Genomic DNA, 19,221 nt, shown 5'->3' on the forward strand with positions numbered 1-19,221 from the left:
GCAAGTTCATGGAGGATACACAACACGCCTTATTTAATTTTATATCCCCAGCAGCTAGATTAGAGCTTGACATAGAGTTGACGCTCAGTATTCACTGGCTGATTGAATGAATGAGCCAGGAAATGAGCCTATCCCCACTCAGGTAAGTAGTCATGATATGATAATTATATTGATCATAATTAATAACTGCTACCACAAGGTAACAAAGACTGTGCTGAGCTCTTTATCAAATTATAACACTAGCTCTTGACTATTGGGCACCTAGGCAGTCCGGGCAGGGGCCAGACGCCGCATACATGTTACCTTCTTCCCAGCTCTCAGAGGCTCAGCGAGCGAAGCACCTGCCTGGGGTCCACAGCTAGAAAGGGGCAGAGCCAAAGCCCTAAGCTGAGGTCTGCCTGACACTTCCTCTGACCTGTGCCTCCTCCCAGAGAGGGTCACTGCTCCTTGTTTTGGCCACGGACCCTGATTAGCCTCTTGGTCCTTCTTCCAAGGCCCCATGCCCAGAAAGACTGGCCTCACAGTTCTACATCCGCTCAATTCCTGGGAACGCTGCTCTCCTCTGCCCCCAGGAAAACCCAGAGTAGCCCAAAGCCCATGGCGGGTGCCAGAGAAACCACATGGGCATCCAGGAGTGGAGCTGCTTTGTCTGGCCACTGAGCGATTAATCCTTACACAGCTGCAACACACATGCAGAGGGGCTGCAAATACACACATCCTGAATGGCCTGCGGACAGAAACCCGACAGAAGCCCCTCCACAATCCTCTGCTCTCCCTGCCAAGTTTGTTACCGACCATGAGACCAACCAGATAGAATGAGACTTTGGGGACAGCTGGTACATCTCCCCAAAGGTCCCCCTGGGAGGCCATTCCTCACCTGTGGCACTTAGAGCTTGGGGACCACAGGTATCAGGGGGACATCTTGGCATCCTGCTCCTCACTCTCCTCCTCTGTCCCCCAAAGGGATAAATGCCCCCACATTGCCTGGGCATTTCCTCCTTAGAGATGCATTCCGCTGGTGTTCCCTGGGGAAATGAAGCCAGGGGTCTTGGAGGACAGTGAGACAGACTTGGGGGTACCTGATAAAGGTAGGCACCTACTCTGCTTCAGGTTCTGTGTTGGGTGCTGGAGACAGTAGGGAAATCAGCTCTGATTCCAGCTCAAGTCAGGAGGGGGAGACAGACACAGCCCCGGAGGCGTGGTGACACGCACGCGGGTGAGGACTGACACCTAAACAGGAGGTAGAGGGCAAAAGAGGAAGACGGCAGTTGTGTGGTGATGGGGGAGGTGGAAGGGTGGTCAGGACAGGCTCCAAAGCAGAAGAAAGCCCAAGGCTGGATGCTGAAGGATGAGTAGGCATCCCCAGGCAGACAAAGCAGCAGGGTGTGGTGGGGGCACACTTAGGGCAGCAGAGGAAGGCAGAGAGGAGCGGGGGTCCAGCTGTTGTCAGCTGTTCTGTAGAGCTTGAGTATGTGGTACCAGAGAGGGCGTGGCCAGAGATAAGGCCACGCCCAGGTGCAGAGCTTGAGCAACCTGGACCTCATCCTGAGGACGGGTGAGCCACTGAAGGGTCTTAAGAAGTGGGATGATAGGCTTTGAGTGGAACTTTAAAAAGACTGCTCTGTCTACAGTGCAGAGGATGGATGCAGAGAGGAGGGAGCACCAGGCTGGAGGCCAGAGACCACTTAGGAGGCTGATGTCATTTAAAGGCCACATTTTTATGGGGGGTCAGAACAGTTAGAAGAGCTCCCCTCTCTTTATATATATATGCACACACCCCTCTATATACACACACACACAGCTCATGTGGTTATATACCATTGTTACCTCCACTAGATGGAGTAGGAAACTAGAGAACAGAGAGGTGAAGTCACTTGTCCAAGGGCGCACAGTAAGTGGCAGTCTCAGTGCCATTTGAGCATTCATGCCCTTAACCGCTGTACTATAGCATCACTCCATCCAAGATGACAAAGGCTTGGGACAGGGTATCATGGTTAAAGGGAAGTATTCCTGATGGGCCCACTCTGTATTTGAGGCTCCCCTAAAATAGCTTCCAGCTTCCATGGATAGAGGGGTGCAGCCTTTAATTCTGAGGCCCTTGGGGGAAAAGAAAAACTACAGCATGAAATGTTAAGAAGCTGGAAATTCTCAGCACAGGGCCATGAAACGAAGCCACTAGGGGTCACTTGAGTCCCCAGGAACACATACCTTTGGGGCATGGAGGTAATACTTCTGCGTGGGTGGGCGTGGGCTTGCAAACTTCTCAGACACGGGAAGGCAGGGTCCAGGGACGTAAGAGAAGGGTGCACCTCAGTGAGAGAACTTACTTTCCTCAACTCAGGACCACTCCTGCCAGGGAGGCTGAGGTCAGGTGGCTCCTGTAGATGCTGTGTGCTCTGCAGATCCCGTAACCTGTGGCCAAGGCTATGACCCCCCCGGGCCCCAGGGGCAACCCCACTTTCCACTCTCCTAGCCGTGCTCCTAGGAGGGATGGATTTGGAGGTGGCAGAGGGCAAGAGTCCTACCCAGCGTTCCTCTGATAGAAGAGAGGCCCAGGGTCAGAGAGGAAGGTTACACGTGGCTTCTGTGTGATGCATTTGGTGGTACGCAAAGTGGACTTTGAACTTGCTGGTTCTGGGCTCTGGACAGCAACTTAGAGCCGCATCTCCCTCAGCTTTTAAATGGGAACAAAACTCTGCTAACTCAGAGTTGTGGTGAATGTCAAAAGTGAACCCTGGCTGTTAGCCTGCGATTCCACACAGTCTGAGAGGCCATCGTCAGATGTGCAGGATTTTCCAAGTGTACAACTTGGAGCTGGAGCTGCGGATACTTGAATGTAACATTGAACTTCAGTCTAACTCTAGGGGCTGCTGGTTAGTGGTCAGTCAAAGAACAATAAACAATAAGGGAGCACGACCTTCATTCCTTCATCTTGGTGGGTGGAACTCAGAACTGTGTTTGAAGTCTGAGGGAAGTCACTTAGAAGCATATGTTAACAGCACCTCCTGCTTGCTAAGGCGGGGGAACCACAAGGTAGGCATTCTTTAAAAGCAAGCTGAAAAATCCCAGGAAGCAAGGGATGTTTGGGGAGTGGACAATTCACAGCTAACGTATACACAGGCTTAAAGCAAAGCAAAGAGGGCAAGATTGAAGCCAGAGTCACCATTCTAGATCAAGACTAGACCAATCAGCCAATCAGAGGCCTCGCCTGGTGGGCATCTGTGCCAACACCTGTTGGAACCAGAACATCTATTTACCATCCCAGAAAAAGCATTGTCAGAGACGAGACTGTCTGGAGTGATGCATAAGCACTGGTAAAGTCATCATCAGAGCACTACAAATAAACGCACACACCAGCATTCCCTGCACTAGTGGAAGAGTCCAACCCCCTCCAGGGGCATTTACACACAAATGGCTGGACAGGCTCGTGCCACGCTGAGGCTTGGCACCAGAACTCCTCCCAGGCAGACCGCACAAGGCAGATACCTTCTGTCTGACAGCTGCGTTATCCAGACCCCAGCGTGGGGGACCCAGCACAGCAAATGGTTTCCAAACCCTGAGCACAGCTTCTCCTGGCCCCGGCTGTTCCCATCAATATCTGCCATGCTGCTCTCCCCACTGCAGGGTGTTCTTTCCCCTAGACCGGAAGACCCCTGCTCACACCTTGTGGGGTCAAGGGCCCCCGTGGCACTCACCATGGCTCAGCTCCCCCGGAAGCTTAAGACACAGGTGCTTTTAAAAAGTGGCAGAAGGGGGCTGCTGCCTCCCTCACCAAACTAGCTACAGCTTCAGTGTTGGTTGATATTCTGGGAGTTTACCCCAAAGTCCACCTAGAATGGAAGTGTTCCAGAACTCTCAAGCCAGAAACTGCTTAGAGGGTCCCAACTTTGCTTAGGGCCTCTACCTAATTCTCCCGCTGGCCCATTTTTGAAGAGTTTCCTACTGGTTTTTGCAAAGACAACAAGCCCACAGTTAAGAGATGCTTCTCTCTGCACATCCCTTCACCCCCGACACCGAGTAGCTACCTGGAGTCCTGTGGACCTGGGGGGTGAGGTCGGGGAGAAGGAGGGCTAGCATTCCCAGAGGGGACCGCAAACAGCAAAGATGAGGGGCTAGGGAGCTGACAGAGGAAGGAGAGAGGCCGGGACAGGGAAGCCAGGCCACTCCTCCTGCAGTTGTGTCCAAGTTCCCACAACCTGGAGAAGACTCAGGGGATCTGCCTCTGCCTCCTGAGTCACCGCAAGGGGCCACCGCGGGGGAGGGGAGAGCCGGTCGGTCTCCCGACTCTGGAGTGGGGGAGCGGCGGGAGCGGGTTCGCGCGGAGGGCAACTCACGGAGGAGAAGTTGTGCGGGCCGCAGAGCTCGCCACGGTACTTGCAGGAGAGCAGCATGTCCTCGAGCTGGTGGCCCAGGCGGTCCATGAAGGCGGCGCTGATGCCCTCGAAGTGGCGCGGCGGCAGGAAGAGGCGGAAGTCGGCCAGCTTGCGGAACCACTGGCGGCGCGGCTCGTCGCCCCGCAGCAGCTCGCTGACCAGCGGGCGCGCCGTGCGGTTGGGCAGCAGCAGCCCGAGCCAGTGGCCGGCGTAGTAGAGGTCCCCCTTGGAGAGGCGCGGGAAGCGCAGCGGGTTGTTGTTGCACACGGTGACGGCGGGGAAGGGCAGTTGGCGGCTCCACTCGCGGTGCACCCGCGTGTGCGACGGGAAGCTGAGCCAGTAGAGCAGGCGGTTCGAGGACCAGGACAGCAGCAAGCCCAGGGACGTGCAGAACGCCAACACCCACAGCGCCCGCCGCTGGAAGGAGCCCCCCGCCGCCGCACGCCCGGCGCACATGTGCCGCAGCCCGTGCAGTTTAGCGCGGCTCAGCGACGGCCGCCCCCTGCGGGCGACCCCTGTCCCCTGTAGCGCCCGCTCGCGCTCGCCGCCCCGGCCGCCCCCGGGCTGCCCAGCCGCCGCCACCGCCGCCGGCGCCGGCTCCTCGCGGGCCATGCGGAAGCGTCCCGGGCCGGTGAGCGCGGCAGCGGGCCGCCCAGCTCCGCCGCTCCGGCTCATTCATTCAGCCCGCGGCTGGCGGCAGCGGCGGCGGCCCCGGCCGGGCGGAGCCGCCATGGGAGTCCGCAGCAGCAGTGGAAGCAGCAGCGGCAGCCGCCGCGCGCAGCCAGCGCCAGGGAAGCGTGCGCCCGAAAGGAGCTCCGGTGGCGCGGCATGCCCGCCCGGCGCCGCCACCGCCGCCTCCGCGGGCGCCCGCCCGGGACGGAGCCCGCCTCGGCCCGCCGCCCCTGGCACGGGCCTCCCGGAGCGCCGCCCAGGCTCTCCTGGTCCCGAGTCCTCCTGGAAGATGCCCGACGCCGGCCACTACCTCTCCAGTCCCTGGGCGCTGTGCCCGCCTCCCCTCGTCCTGGACCTCGGGGGACCCTGAGCTGAGTCCCCCCTGCTCCGCCTAACCCCAGCTTTTACGCTGGTCCTGGGAGAGCAACCACTCGGCCACCATGCCTGATTCGGACATCCCCAAGGACCCCACCGGCCCGGCCGGTGGCCCGCGGTGCTGGGACACTGGGGAGAAGGCGCCGGGGAACGAGCGCCCCCAGAGGCTCACAGCGGCTCCTGGCTTGGCGGGTGGGGTGGGTGTGTACTGGGGTGAGCGGTCGCCCAGCTGGCTGCTGTCCTCCTTCCCTTTCCTCTGGGACCCTTCTCACTGCTTCTCGTGCTGCGCTCCGCCGAGACCTGCTAAGGTTCCCCCAAGTCCCGCGCCCGCGCCCGCGCCCTGCGTTCCGGTGAGCCCGCCCTCGCCTGGGGCTGAGGGCGTCTCAGGGTCCTGCCTGAGGCTGCTGCCGCTGGGCTCCTTCAAGGCTGCTGGCCAGAGGGAAGTGTCGCTTCTCCGAAGTGCCCGGAGTCTCCAGAAAAGCCCGGCCTCGCCGTCCGTGCCTCTTCTTCTTCCTGTCCCAGTGGCGCCAGGAGCCGGGGACTGCGGAGCCCCGGCTACACCTCTCAGGGGTGACCCGGACTCGCTGCTCCGCGCTCCCGGTTCCTCTCGAGACTCCCAGCCCGCGGTGGCGGCGGCGCGGGCCGCGTTCCTCTCCCGGCTGCCCGGCCCTCCTCGGGCCCAGGGCGAACTTGGGCAGCAGCCGCGCGACGCTGGCGCGGCTGGGCTTCGAGCACCTGCTCCTCAGCTCGCTGGCCCCGCGGCTCCGGGCGGGCGGGGCGGCGGCGGCGAGCGCCGTGCGCTCTTGGAGACGCGGTGCTGACGCGCGCGGCTCCTCCTCGCTGCATTTTAATTCTTGGCCACTGTGGCCGCTGCACACCGAGCGGGAAGCCTCTTGCTGGAGCCAGCCGGGTGGGGGATGCTCTGCTCAGATGTGACGGGTTGTGCGGGCCAGCGAGAGAGATGTGGAGTAGAAACATTGCGTTTATGGGGGCCTTGTGTAGACAAGTGTGAGATCACTTCTGTGTGAGGTGGGCTGTCTAGTGTGGGCATTTGAGCAAGTGTGTGAGAGGGGCGTTAGGCACTGAGAGTGGGTGGGATGTACTGCGTCCGTGTGAACGGGCATGTCTGTGTATCTCGTGAATGCGAGCTTGTTTTGCAGATGATGTACTGTGTCTATTTGAGTGTGTGTAGGATAGCGTGATGGTGTGTACGCTCTGTGTGTGTGTATCTGTGCATCTAGGGGGTGGTGGGAGTGAACGGGTGTGTTGATGTGTGGGTGGATGTGGTGTGTTTTGCACGTGAGTGTGTGTAGTGTGTAGATGAGGATCTGTGTTGAGGTGCCCGGAGCAGTCACTGCGTCTGTGGCAGTTTGAGTTCAACAGGACAGCCCTGCCCCTTGCCGGAACCCCCTTAGGAGCTTCCGGTGTCCCTCAGCCACTTCCCTGGGAGGCTCTGCTGCTCAGGCCTGGGGCAGGTGGCCAAGTGCAGCTCTCCTGGGACATGGACAGGAGACTGCATCATTGCCATTCTCATAGATGGGCTCCTAGAGCTAGCTGGCTGGTAATGCCACCCTTCCCTCCTGGACAGGCCCAGGGTCTTGCACTAAGACCTGGGCACTGTTGGACACTTCCATTAAGCTTTTTTTTTTTTTTTTTAAATATTCTGCCTTGGTGTGTTTGGAAGGATGGGTAGAGCGTGTAGTGTACTGCTAAGTTCATTTCACGCATGAGACCAGGGAGGCCAAGTACTTGCCCAAGGTCAAACAGCCCCAAAGTGGTGGATTAGGATTCCATACCCAGGTCACCAAAGCCCTGGTTCTTTCTGCTGCACCATGGGGCCTTACGGTTTGCACTCGCGGGGCCAGGCGCCTTGAGGCCAAGGCTGGAGTCTTGCTCCTATGGCTGCCTGGCAGTGTGGGTAGGTCTCTACCCATACTTCCCAAATGATTGACTCACTGAGGACTCACCAGGACAGTGAGCACTTCCAGCCTTATTATTCCATGAGATAAAGGAGCTTTTCAGGCATTTTCCAGAGAGTAGAGTTTGATGGTGGGGGGCGGGGGTGGTAGAGACAATATGACAGGATGCTGAAGGTAGGAAGGCACCCCAGGGAGCCTGGGGGACCTGGGGCCTGTAGGATTTGGATTTGGGCCTGAGATGTATTACTTTGTGATGATCCATTAGAGGTGGTCCAGGCAAATGTGCTGGTGAGCATCAGCTGTCTGAGTGGTGCTGGGGGGGGCTTTCCCTCCCCCATGGACCCGGAGGGCACACCGTCAGCATGGCGGCCCCTGGAGAAGAGGACATCTGAGCACCCCCCCACACACACACCCCCGGAGGCCCTTCTCATTCACCTGGAGAAGAAACTATTGAAGTTGGTCTTTGCCAAAATTCTGCTTTGGATTCAGTTCCTTGATAATACCTGTTGCTGGCTTTGGGGGAAAGTCCTGAATCTGCCAGTTTTATGAGGCGTCTAACAAAGGCTCACACACTAGTGCTCCCAGACTGGTCCTACCTGTCTGGGGTAGGGGGTGCCACAGTGACACATATCCCGGCCAAGGTGAGACAACCTTGTGATCTCAGTGAAGTTAGTGACGAAGCAGCCAGGGCAAGCACGTGACATCTTCCAGCACCGTAGCCCTGGAGTGGCATGGAGCTCTGTCCTGTAGAAACCTTTAGGACCTCTCATGTTTCGGATTTGTTCAGCTGTCACAGGTTTTTTCTTTCCTTGGCAGTTTCCCCCTTGAAATGTACACATGCTGCTTCGGGTTGCCTGAGTGTCTTCTCTGCCAGGGATTGTCCTGTTAATTCTCCAGACGGGTCACTTCTTCAGAGAGAGGAGGGATGTCCTGTATGGGCTCCATGGGTCTTGGCACAGAAATCCAGAGGCGGACACAGGGATGGCTTTCTTTTTGGTGCGTGTATGCAGTGCGTTTCCTACACTGCCTGAAATCCCCCATCTGCTTCCTGACAAATACACTGACCAGCGCTGCGCAGTTCTCCTCTTTCTTCAAATCCCAGCTGAAGCGTTGCCTCCCAGGTAACCGGACTCACACCTCCATTGTAGTCCCTGCCATAGCACCTTGCCATGGCTTATGTCCAGGCTTTTCTTCTGGACGTGAGCCCTGTGAGGACAGGGATCACCTCTCACTCCCATTTGTGTCCTGACCTCTTAGCGCAGTGTCCTGGGACATTGCCAAAACACCCTGAGACAGGGAAGAGGAAAAAGGAGCTAAGATTTCTTGAATATTTCTGTATGCCAGGCACTGAACCAGGCACAGAAACAGACTGCCTTTAATTTCTCACCCCAGTTTTGCAGGGAGGTACTTTTTGCCCTCTTCACATAATTTTTGAACCAAGGGCATGGAAAGCAGGAATTGAACTCAGCTCTGACTCATTCCAAAGTCCAAGATTTTTCTTCTCCATCACACTTCTTTCAAAAGTATTATGATTAAAATAGTAATAATAATAATAATAATAATAATAATAATAGTGTAGGGCTTTCTAAGCACTAGGACCTGTTGTAAGTGACTTACACTAAAAACAAGTGTCATAAATGTTCTACGTGTTTAATCCTCAAAATAATCCCAGGAGGTAAATATTATTATTTTTCTCTATTTCAAAGAGGAGGAATCCTTACCACAGAGAGGTTGAGTTACTCACCCTAAGCCACACAGCTTAAGCAGGAGTGCAGCCTCTGAATGTGGGCAGTCTGGCTCCATCTCCTGTGCTCTCAAATGCTTCCCAGACCATCTCTGCCCTCAGAGCCACACTGGTGTGACAATTCACGTGAATTAGCTTTCCCATCCTTGCAAACCCACTTGGCCGGAAAAACAAATTCACGAGGCAGAGCATGAGTGGACCCATGTGACCTAGCCACCCAGAAGGTAGAATTTAGCATTGTGATTTCCCATTAATAAACTTTTAAGAAAAATTTCCCTTTGCTTGTTTATCTCTAAAACATCTGTCACTCCGCACCTGGCCTCCTGGCCTTATGTGTGCCAGCCAGCCCACATTCTGGTGTGTGACCACCGCCACCAATTATAAGCTCTTCCTTCCATGAAGTGAGTTTGTCGGGGGGTCCAATTTAGGTCCATGTGATTTTCTGGTTTTATGATCCAGTTTTTGGAGCTGACACTTGTTGGCTTGATCTCGCTTCACTGGACCTCCCGATATTCCTGCTGACCCAAAATCCCTACGACTCAGAGGCTTGGTTTTAGAAAAATATCAGAGCTACCACCTAACCCTGGTCTTAGGAATCCCTGCTACACACCCAATCAGTGACAGTCTGCTGGTAACCGATTCTATTCTGAAACATCTGGCAGTGTTTAAAGTGAAGAAGCTTCCAACAAATCAGAATTGGTCTGTTTGCCAGTTTCCCCTAATTTCTCCTTTGGGGAGCCACGCAAAATAAGCTTGATCTTTCTTTCACGTGGGAACCGTTGGAAATGCTTTTATAGAATCAAAGTACATCAGTGCTGAATGGTGCTCTAGCAGTCAAGCTACCTAGCAAAGCCTTCAAGATAGTCTTTTCTCGTCCAGGTCAATGCCACCTGTTTCTTCACCTGTTTCTCCTGTTCTCTCTGCTCTTGGGATGCGATCTTGGATGTTGGTATCTTTAAAAATGGGAGCCTTCAGTTCAACACAGGGTGAGCTCACCAAGCTCTTTACTCTAGACCTGGTCCTTCTGGGCCCTGACCTTCCTTCTGATGGTCATGGATTCCCTTTGTCCTCTCACCCCTGGGAGTTAGTGGAGGTGATGGGTGGGGAGAGGGAGAGAGGTGACAGTAACAATGGGTTCTAAGTGTCTCTGCTTAGGATGCCATGTGCTTTCTTGTAGGACTCATGGAATAAGAGTCAACATGACTTCTAGTCTTAGACTTCGTTGATATGATGGGGCTGGTGGGCTTTTGTGGGTTTGCCTGTGAAACTAAATATCTCTCTTTCTCTCCTTCTTTGTCTTTCTTTTCCATCTCTGTCCTGCTCTTGGCTCTCTATTGCTCCGCCTCCCTCTCTCCCCTTCTTCTCTTTTCTCCTTCTCTTCCCCTCCCCATCCGTTCTCCTCCCTGCAACCTCTGCCTGAATCCTAGTGGTCCTCTCTGTTGCCTTCTTAGCCTCTGCTACTGGTGGTCCCTGGGCTCATCGAGGTGGCTGCAGTGTCCCAGGACCTCAGCCCGTGTCCAGTAGTCTTGATGGATGGGGCTCTGATGCCGGGGGGAAGAGCGAGGAGGACTTCACCAGGGTTTTAGTTACGCATTGCACACTCATTTCCTCCACCCCTCCCAGCCTCCCTCCGGGAGGGCTGGCACCGGAGTTGCCATTTTCACGCACTTCAGCATCTCCTCTGCTTCTCCTGCTGACTCTGGGCTTTCTTCTATTGTACTTGGAGAATGCTACTTCTCTCTTCTTTTTGGCTCTTTCTTAGATTCTCCAGATTTTTTTTTTTTTTTTGCATTTTTGGTCATCTTCATTTTACTGGAGTTCAAGCTCTCAACTACTTATCCTTCACTGGCACTAAATCCTAGGGGTAAGAGGGCAAACAGGGGCCCACAACCGCCAGACGAAACATCGGGACTGGAAGGACCAGGTCCACAGTAGAGGACTGGTAGGCTCCCGCTCTGCTGAAGCCCTGTCTGTGCTCCACCGAAAATGGCAAACCCTGAAGGGTGGGAGGAGTGAAAGTAACCTGGAAGCTAACTGAACCCCTTCACTTTTGGGGGAGAAAGTGGAAGTCCAGAGAGGGGAGTGGCTTTTGCTAGAAATTGCACAGACTGATATTGATAACCACAGAACCAGAATCCAGATACCAACTTCTGGTTCATTTTCTGCTCACCCTATGGAATAACTTTTTTACAGCCCATTTTGAAATCAGCAATGTATTCACACAGTTCAAAAAGGACAAAGGAGTCTAGTAAAAAGACTCTCTACCCCTCCCCTCCTCCAGCACCCATTTTTCCTGCCTGGAGGCAACTAATGCTATGTCGTATAATCTATTAATGATACTTATGAATATACATATGTGTGTAAGAGTCTCCGTATGTCTCCCTTTTCTCACGCAAATGGTTGCATTCCGTGAGTACCGTTTCCTAGAGTAATTGTATTCCGTGTTCTTCACACATTTTTTCTCTGTATTTGCAGTTATTTTATGGTTGCCTTCCTCTGGCACCTCATTCCAACTTCTGTTATTTTCCTCAACTTCTCATTTCCCATTGTCCTGCTCTCCCATCCAAAAAGGACAGTGGGTCCTGTGACAAGCTAGTACACAGAGCTTGCCTTTTTGTTAACTCTTTGCTAGATACACTGAGGGATGAAAGCTCTTGTGTGGATAATCTCAAATAGCAGGTAACGCAGAGATGTTTTCGTTTGCCTCTGAAGTGTATTACACAAGGCATTTTGCATAGGATTTAATTTTCAGGTCGTATTTTCTTTAGACTAATTGTAGCACACACACACACATAATTGAATGCCCTGAGCATACAGCTCTTGTTGGTTTGGGAATGTGGTCCAAATATGCATTGGTTGGCAGAGAAAGCCAGTTTGGGATTCAGAAGTTTCTGTGACTAATATATAGAGTGGCTAAGAAACACCATGGAGAGAAACAGAGAGCATCCATGCCAAAAGTGATCTTAATGAGCATGCAGTTAAACAGAAGAGAAAATTGATGTACACAGTTTAATGACTTGCCCTGGTCACTGGGAATTTGATCTTATGATGGTGATGATGATGGTGATGATGATGATGATGATCATGACGATGATGGTGATGGTGATGATGATTGTGATGGTGAAGTGATGGTGATGATGATGATGATAATGATAATGATGGTGATGGTGATGGTGATGGTGATGTCGTTGGTGATAATGATGATGATGATGATGGTGATGATGACTGTGATGGTGATGTGACGATGCTGCTGCTGATATTTGAAAGCTAATGTTAATTGAGCACTAACTATGTGTCAACACTGTGCTCAGTGAACATGCCATAACTCACTTAATCCTCACGGCAACCATATGAGCTCTGTATCACTATTATAGCTCTTCTACACAGGAGGGAACTGAAACAGAGACTGGATAAGCTACTTGTTTAGTCAGTGGGTGGGTTCAAACCCAGGCATTCTGGCTCGAGAGTGCAGGATTTTAATTAGGTTGGGGGAAATTAGCTGAAATGATGACTGTAGTGGATATCAATTGATCACCTAGTCCGTGCCGGGCCACTCTCCTGGGCACCAGGAATGCGACGTCTACTCAGACATAACCCCTGTCTTCGCCTGTGGTCTAGTTGGGGACATGGGTAAGAAAATAGATACTTTTAAATAAAATACGATAAATGCTGTGTCAGAGATGAGTACGGTATATTGGGAGGGTCCAGAGGAGAGGGCTCCCTTCCATTGGTCTGACAGCTATCACCATACACATTTCCCACTGAATCTCTACATTCATTTTCATTTTTTCACCCCAAATCATGGAGAACTGTGGGACTCTGTCTATGGGGACCAACCTTGGAGTGAGGATCTGCAACCAGAGGCAGTACCAGCACCGGCCCACATTGAGGAGCCCTGATCCATGACGTCCACGTGTCCGCAGCCATGTCCTCCTGACATGGGTTTTTGTGTCCCCGGTGGTGTCCAGGTGACTCGTGATGGTTACTTCCTAAGTGCAGGCCACATCAATAATTAATCTCTCTCCTTCCCTCAGTGTCGCCTTACCTATTCGAGGTTTAGGCTTGAATGACTAGGGTCTTGGTTGTAATTTTGGCCATAAAGTTAGCAGGGCACTGGAGCTTTGCACACTTTTCTACCCAATTTCCTCTCCCATACACGTAACAAAACTCTCATTAAAACAGTTTAGCATAATAACCTTCACCAGTAGTTACCATCCACTCAGATTACAAAAAGGCAGGCAGTTAAAATAGGATTTAATGACATATAAAACCCCAGGTACAATTAGGCATTTAATTCACAATTCCTTGACTGGCCCCTTCACTGTGTTCAGTCATGACTTAGTCTCACCCCGGCTCTCACCTCCCTTCCGGGAGCGCTAAGTAACCCTCCGCGGTGACTCAGAGATCTAAGGCCGGGTTGATTTGTCAAAAGCCTCCTTCCAGGCTGTTTTCCCTCCAGCCACAGCTTTTCCCTGTCTCAGCCTCTGTCTAGCAGTTTGTTTACTTTTTTTCCCCTTATAAATAACCTGGCCAAACCGCTACCTCGGGTTTCTCTCCTCCTGGTTTTATCTTGCCTGTCCACCCAGAGCAGGAACAGAATGGGGTGGGAGGTGGGATGTCGTACATTCTCTTGCAGTGGTGTGGACCTGCGTGATCATCCAAACAGAAGACAAGGGAGAGGGGGACAGGACAGGGTAGGTAGGAGGGAGGTGGGGGTGGTGAGAGAGGAGAGGAGAAGAGAGGAAAAGAACACAAGGGCACCAGCCGGGTACCTACCATACTATTATGGGCACCATGTACTATTCTTTCCAACAACTGTCCTAGGTCGGGAATATCATCTCATTTTACAGATGGGGACATAGAAGCTGTACCTTGCCAATCTTCTTCTCTCTGTTGCTAGTTTAAGCATGGCTTAAACCATAATCGCCCAATGCAACCATTCACTGAGCTACATGTCAGGCACTGAGTTAAGCCTCATTTTCTGGATAAAGAAAATGAGGCTCAGAGAGGTGAAGTTACTTTCCTGGGGTCACACAGAGTAAGTCATACGGTAGCAGAGTCAGGATTCCAACCCAGGTCTGACTCCAAAGTGTCAGTCGTTATTAGAAAGGCAAGACATTGGGAGTTTGGAAAGAGGAAAGATAAGGTGCGTGGCAGCATAATTCGGAGTTTTGCAAAAGCCCTTGGGGAGGTGAAGGAAGTGAAAACAGAAGCCAGGCTCTCAGTATCCGCTGTGCACCTGAGCTAGATTCTTCCCAGCTTCGGTGTGATGCCATCGCGGGCAGAGCTAAAACTATACAAGCCTAGTGGTGGGAAAGAGGCTTAGGGAAGGACCTATGGGTACAAGTGCCAGGCTTACTTGTATTTAAATAAGTTAGGGAAAGCCTCTCTCAGCATGGAAATGATCTTATACACTGAGAGCCACCATATGGTTCGAAGTAGGAACTCATTGTTACAAACCACCAGCTTTCAGCCAATCCTCCTTTGTGCCTCTCCCTCCCTCCCTCTTCCTTTTCCTTCCTTCCAGATCTCAGACTTGCTTTCTCATTTTAATCGATACTTCTCTAACCCAACTGTGCTTACATTTACTCATTCAATATTTCTCAGCAGCCTACAGCCCTAACACACAACATTAGCTTCAAAATGGCTCTCTGAAAGTGCTGGGAGTCAGGAAGGCAAGTTCATAAGCTCGGTGTGCAATAAGAGCACGGAACAGTTCATACCCTTTGACCTGGTAATCCTACACCCTGGTGGGTTCCCCAAGGAAATAACTCAAAGCACAGAGGTACTCGAAGTGAGGCTTGCCATGCGGGAGAAAAACAAACAAACAAATTAAAATCAGTTCACATGCCCAAAGCTAGAGGAATGGCTGAGCAAATGATGGTGACACTATGTCCTTGGAAAATGATGTCATTTTAAAAGAACAGGACAAGGATGCTCATGCGTTTTGTTAGAGATGAAACAGCACTGAGTAAAGAGATCTGAGCACAGGGGGCTCACCCAGCACTCCAGAGAAACAGCTCTTTGTGCATGAACAACAGTCGGAGGAGAACTAGGAGAGACAAGGTTTACTAGCAACTAGGTTCTTTTGGTAAAATTACTTAGATTTTAGACAAACAGACAAAATGCAAGCTGAGCAGAGCCAAGCTTGGGAAGCAGGCCTGTTGGAAGAGGAAGATTTTCTGTCTCTATACAGTGGTATCCCTGGGGTAGGGGCCACCGTAGCCCTGCACCTCTTGGCCAGCCTCACCATCCCCAGGCACCACCCACCTGTCAAGGGACGTGAGCCACAGGTGCTGCCCTGATGGGCTGCCTACCATCACCATGAACCATGCCCACTCTTGTACGTTCCTCCTGGTTTCTGCCTCCCGGAAACCTGCATCATCAGGTTCCACAGGATCCCCGCCTTAGTCTCAATCCCTTTTGAACAAAACCCCAGCAATGACTCATACGATAGATGCTTCGCGACCACACTGTGACCCATAATAAAAACTGACTCAGAGGCTAACTGTCCCCAGTGAGGGAGAGGTGTTTGGATGAGGATGGCTCTGAGATGCTGCTTTCCTTGTGTCCTTTCTGGGGGCTCTGCCTCTGTGCGACCTCCCTCTGACTTGCGGTTAAACCCACGGCGGGCTGATTTGATCTGGTGCACTTGACCCGGGCTGGACCTCAGCGGCGCGAAGGGTGAGCACTTTCTCCAGCTACACCATGCTTCCGCCTTTAATTCTGGTTGGAATTCTCCTTGGTCTTGGCACCCATAATATTCTTCTTACCAGTTTAGAGGCAATTCAAGAAGATAAGGAAAAATACCGCTGGAGCAGTCACAATGCATGTTCCCAAACTAAAAAAAAAAAAAAAAAAAAAAGAAAAATAGTAGTCTTAATTGATTAAGGAGAGTAACATGGCAGGCGTAGTGCTAGGAATTTTGTGCCAAGGAGGAATCTGAGGCTGAGAGACATCAAGTGGGTTATTTAAGGTCAAACTCGGGTTTTGCTGATGTTAAAATCCACCCCGCCCACCCCCGTTAAACGATACAGGCTTCCAGGCACCAAAGATACCATCACATAGTTTAAGCATGAGTGAGCCTTTGCTTTATGTACAATCTTGATAACATGCTTGGTTATTTGTTTTTCAGGCTCTCGGGCGAATAGAAATACTATACATTGTGAAAAGAAATAAGTACGATTAAGATTCAAGAGCACTAATGGCCAGAATGTATAGACAAAGCCTGACCACAAAGGAGAAGACAAAACAACTATAAAAACAGATAAAAGGACCCAAAAAAGATGCCACTTAATGTTGGGCAAACGCCACATGTTTCCAATCGTCCTGAATCTTTTAGCCCCAAATAATAGTTGGAATTTACAATGATGGCCTTGAGTTGCCAAGATTACATTTTGTTCTGTATCATTTGCATAAGAATATGTGAAAGGATGGGATATTTTTCAGGAGTTTTGGCCAAATGGTTCCATTAAAAAAAAAAAAAAGTTGTGGTGCTCAAAGGAATAAATAAATCTATAACTCAGAAACGTTGGCTGTCAGAAAAATGTCTTATTTCCGTGGGAAATGAAAGTCTGAATGACAAAGGTTCAGTTTTTTCACTGGTCCACCGTTTCAGCCGTCACTTTGAACAAAGTTTCCCTGTTGTCATTTTGTTTGATGGCCAAACCGTGGATCGGCACATGGCTTTAACATCCCCAATTGGTTATGTTGCTGCTGGTTGGGTTATGCTGCGGGTCTTTAGTTGTTCTATAAAAGGGAGTTTCATGGTATTTAAATGTTTCTATTTCTTTTCTGTTTCTTCAACTAAAAATAATGACAGACCAATTTTTACCTCGTTTTTTTTTTTTTCTTGCTGCAGAAAGAAACAATAAAAGAGAAATGGAATTCTATTTGAGAAACAGGGCTATCATTTACGTCTCATGAGAAACATTTCAGGGGAGGATATAGCTCAAGTGGTAGAGTGCATGCTTAGCGTGCAGGAGGTCCTGGGTTCAATCCCCACTGCCTCCATTTAAAAAAAGTAGTAAGTAGACCTAGTTACCTCTCCCCTGCAAAAAAAAAAAAAAAAAAAAAATTTAGGGTTTTGTTCTGTAGGACTTGGAAGTCTTGTGCAATCGGGGATAGAATTTTGACGTCTAGACGGGTGTCAGAAATCAGAATATTTCAACTAATGGAGGTTGTGTATTTGTTTTTGGAATGCAAACTTCCTCTGGAGGGTTTTGTGTGTGTGTGTGTGTGTGTGTTTCCTTTTTCATACTCATACTGATTGATACGGAGAAATGTGAAATGTCCTGCTTTGCAAATTATTGACAATATAGCCTATTAAATTTGGAATTGGAATTTTACCCATGGGAAGGGAGATTTCATTCATAAATTCTAAGTCCTTTTTGTACCTAGAAATCTTAGAATCATCCTCAACTAAGCCCTTACCTCTGCACATCTACCACCTTCTATCCATCACTAAAGGCCGTCGATTCTGTCTGTAAATGGTCCTCAAGCCCACGGGCTGTGCTCCGTGATCTGTGATCTGTTTTCATGGTCGCTAACGTGGTTCAGGCCCCTCTGGTCTAGAGCTTACAGCCTCCCCTGTTATTCTAGCTCTTAACTTGGCCCCTTGCCTTTGATTTCCTCCCTCTCCAATCTATTCCAGACCTGACCATTCTAATTATGTCATTCTTCTGCTTAAAATTCTTCTGTGGCTCCCCACTGCCTGTGGCAGAGCTTTGCAGCCCATGTGTCATGTCACACGATGGGTTACAGGGAGGGTGGGTGCTGATCCTCATAGCCTCGGGGACACCCGAGCAGGCTCGGAGAAGCAGGAGCCCCAGGGGCTGCTCAGGGCCGCAGCATTGTCCCTTTGCCCCAGTGTGCTGTTTAGAGATGACCTATTTGGATCTTGAAAACAATTCCAGAAAGTTCTGGGAAACCCTCGCTTATAAAACCCTTCTCACTGTGGGCCCATTTACTCCACCAGCCCCTCCTGCTACTTCACTTCCTACCCCATCAACGGCCGTCTGAGTCTCTTGCTTTTCCATCTTAAATCCATGCCACATTTTTGCAACTTTATGACTTTGAAATTGAGGCCCCGAAGGTATCTTCCCCTTTTCTCTGCTTGGTGAACTTGTCACTTTTGAGAGCCTGCTCACCCATTCCCCTCTCGGAAGCTCTCCCTGGCTTCTGTGAACAGGATGAACCAGTTCCTCCGCTCCCCTCCAACACAAGCTGGACAGGGGAAATTGGGAAAGTTACTTAAAGTCTCTGAGTCTTAATTTTCTCTTTTGAAAAATGGAGATAATAATATCTGCCTGGCAAGGTTAGCGTAAAGATTAAATAAAATAACATATGTAAAGCATTTAGCACCGAGCTTGGTGTATAGTAAGCACTCAGTGAATATTTGCTGAATAATAAATGGTGTCATTAACTAGCCGACTTTGCTGGTGCCCTTCTGCCATAATTACACAAGGGTGGTTCACTCCTCTTTTAAGATCGTCCTGTGCATCTTGGTGCAATAGATTCGACTCTGCTAGGGTGTCAGCTCCATGAAAGGCAGGATCTTGCGTCTGTCCACTGGTGTATCCTATAGCCACACTCAACAGGGTCTGGCCCGTAATAGACCTTGAAAATCTTTGTTGATTGTTTGCCGTCCTGTTTCGGTTCCTGTGTAGGTCAAATGGGATGACGTACATGAAAGACTTCGGAAGTACACACATCTTACCAATATAAGTCTAGGAACTGCCCTCTCACTGACACTTGCAGTCTCAAGACGGACGCTTGGGCTGAGCCGCCAGTGTGTGAACGTACTTGCAGACTTCTGTTCCATGGTGTGGCATGTCAGTTCTAGACGCAAAGTGCTAGCATTTTTCTTGGTTGGACAGAGATAACCAAGGCAGACATTCTATTTGTATTGTTACCTTTTGAAATAGATGCCTGAAGAGAAAAGTTATTTATGAATCTGTCAGCTCTTAAGAGTCTTAGCAGAGATGTGGTTCTAGATATTATGTAGCTAGCTAGGGTTCTCGTACCCCTGCTCTCCAGACTGGGGTGCGATCATTATCAAGGAAGAGGAAGTCTCCTTGGGAAGGGCAGGTGAGGGGACTCTGGGTGGGCTTCCCTTCAGGTGAGAGCAGGCAGCTCC

The 19,221-nt window shown here is 51.0% G+C and overlaps 2 protein-coding genes across 2 annotated transcripts in view; both read right to left on the reverse strand.

The window, feature by feature from the left end:
• ASIC2 (acid sensing ion channel subunit 2) overlaps positions 1 to 19,221 on the reverse strand; it is a 924,670-nt gene that overhangs the window by 235,786 nt on the left and 669,663 nt on the right.
• On the reverse strand, positions 3,346 to 6,173 carry LOC116656816 (acid-sensing ion channel 1-like). The gene has a single exon (XM_032457718.1). The coding sequence runs from the start codon at positions 5,046 to 5,048 to the stop codon at positions 4,113 to 4,115; it is 936 nt and encodes a 311-aa protein (XP_032313609.1). The 5' UTR covers positions 5,049 to 6,173; the 3' UTR covers positions 3,346 to 4,112.

Source organism: Camelus ferus, chromosome 16, assembly GCF_009834535.1.
Source record: "Camelus ferus isolate YT-003-E chromosome 16, BCGSAC_Cfer_1.0, whole genome shotgun sequence".
Taxonomy (NCBI): domain Eukaryota; kingdom Metazoa; phylum Chordata; class Mammalia; order Artiodactyla; family Camelidae; genus Camelus; species Camelus ferus.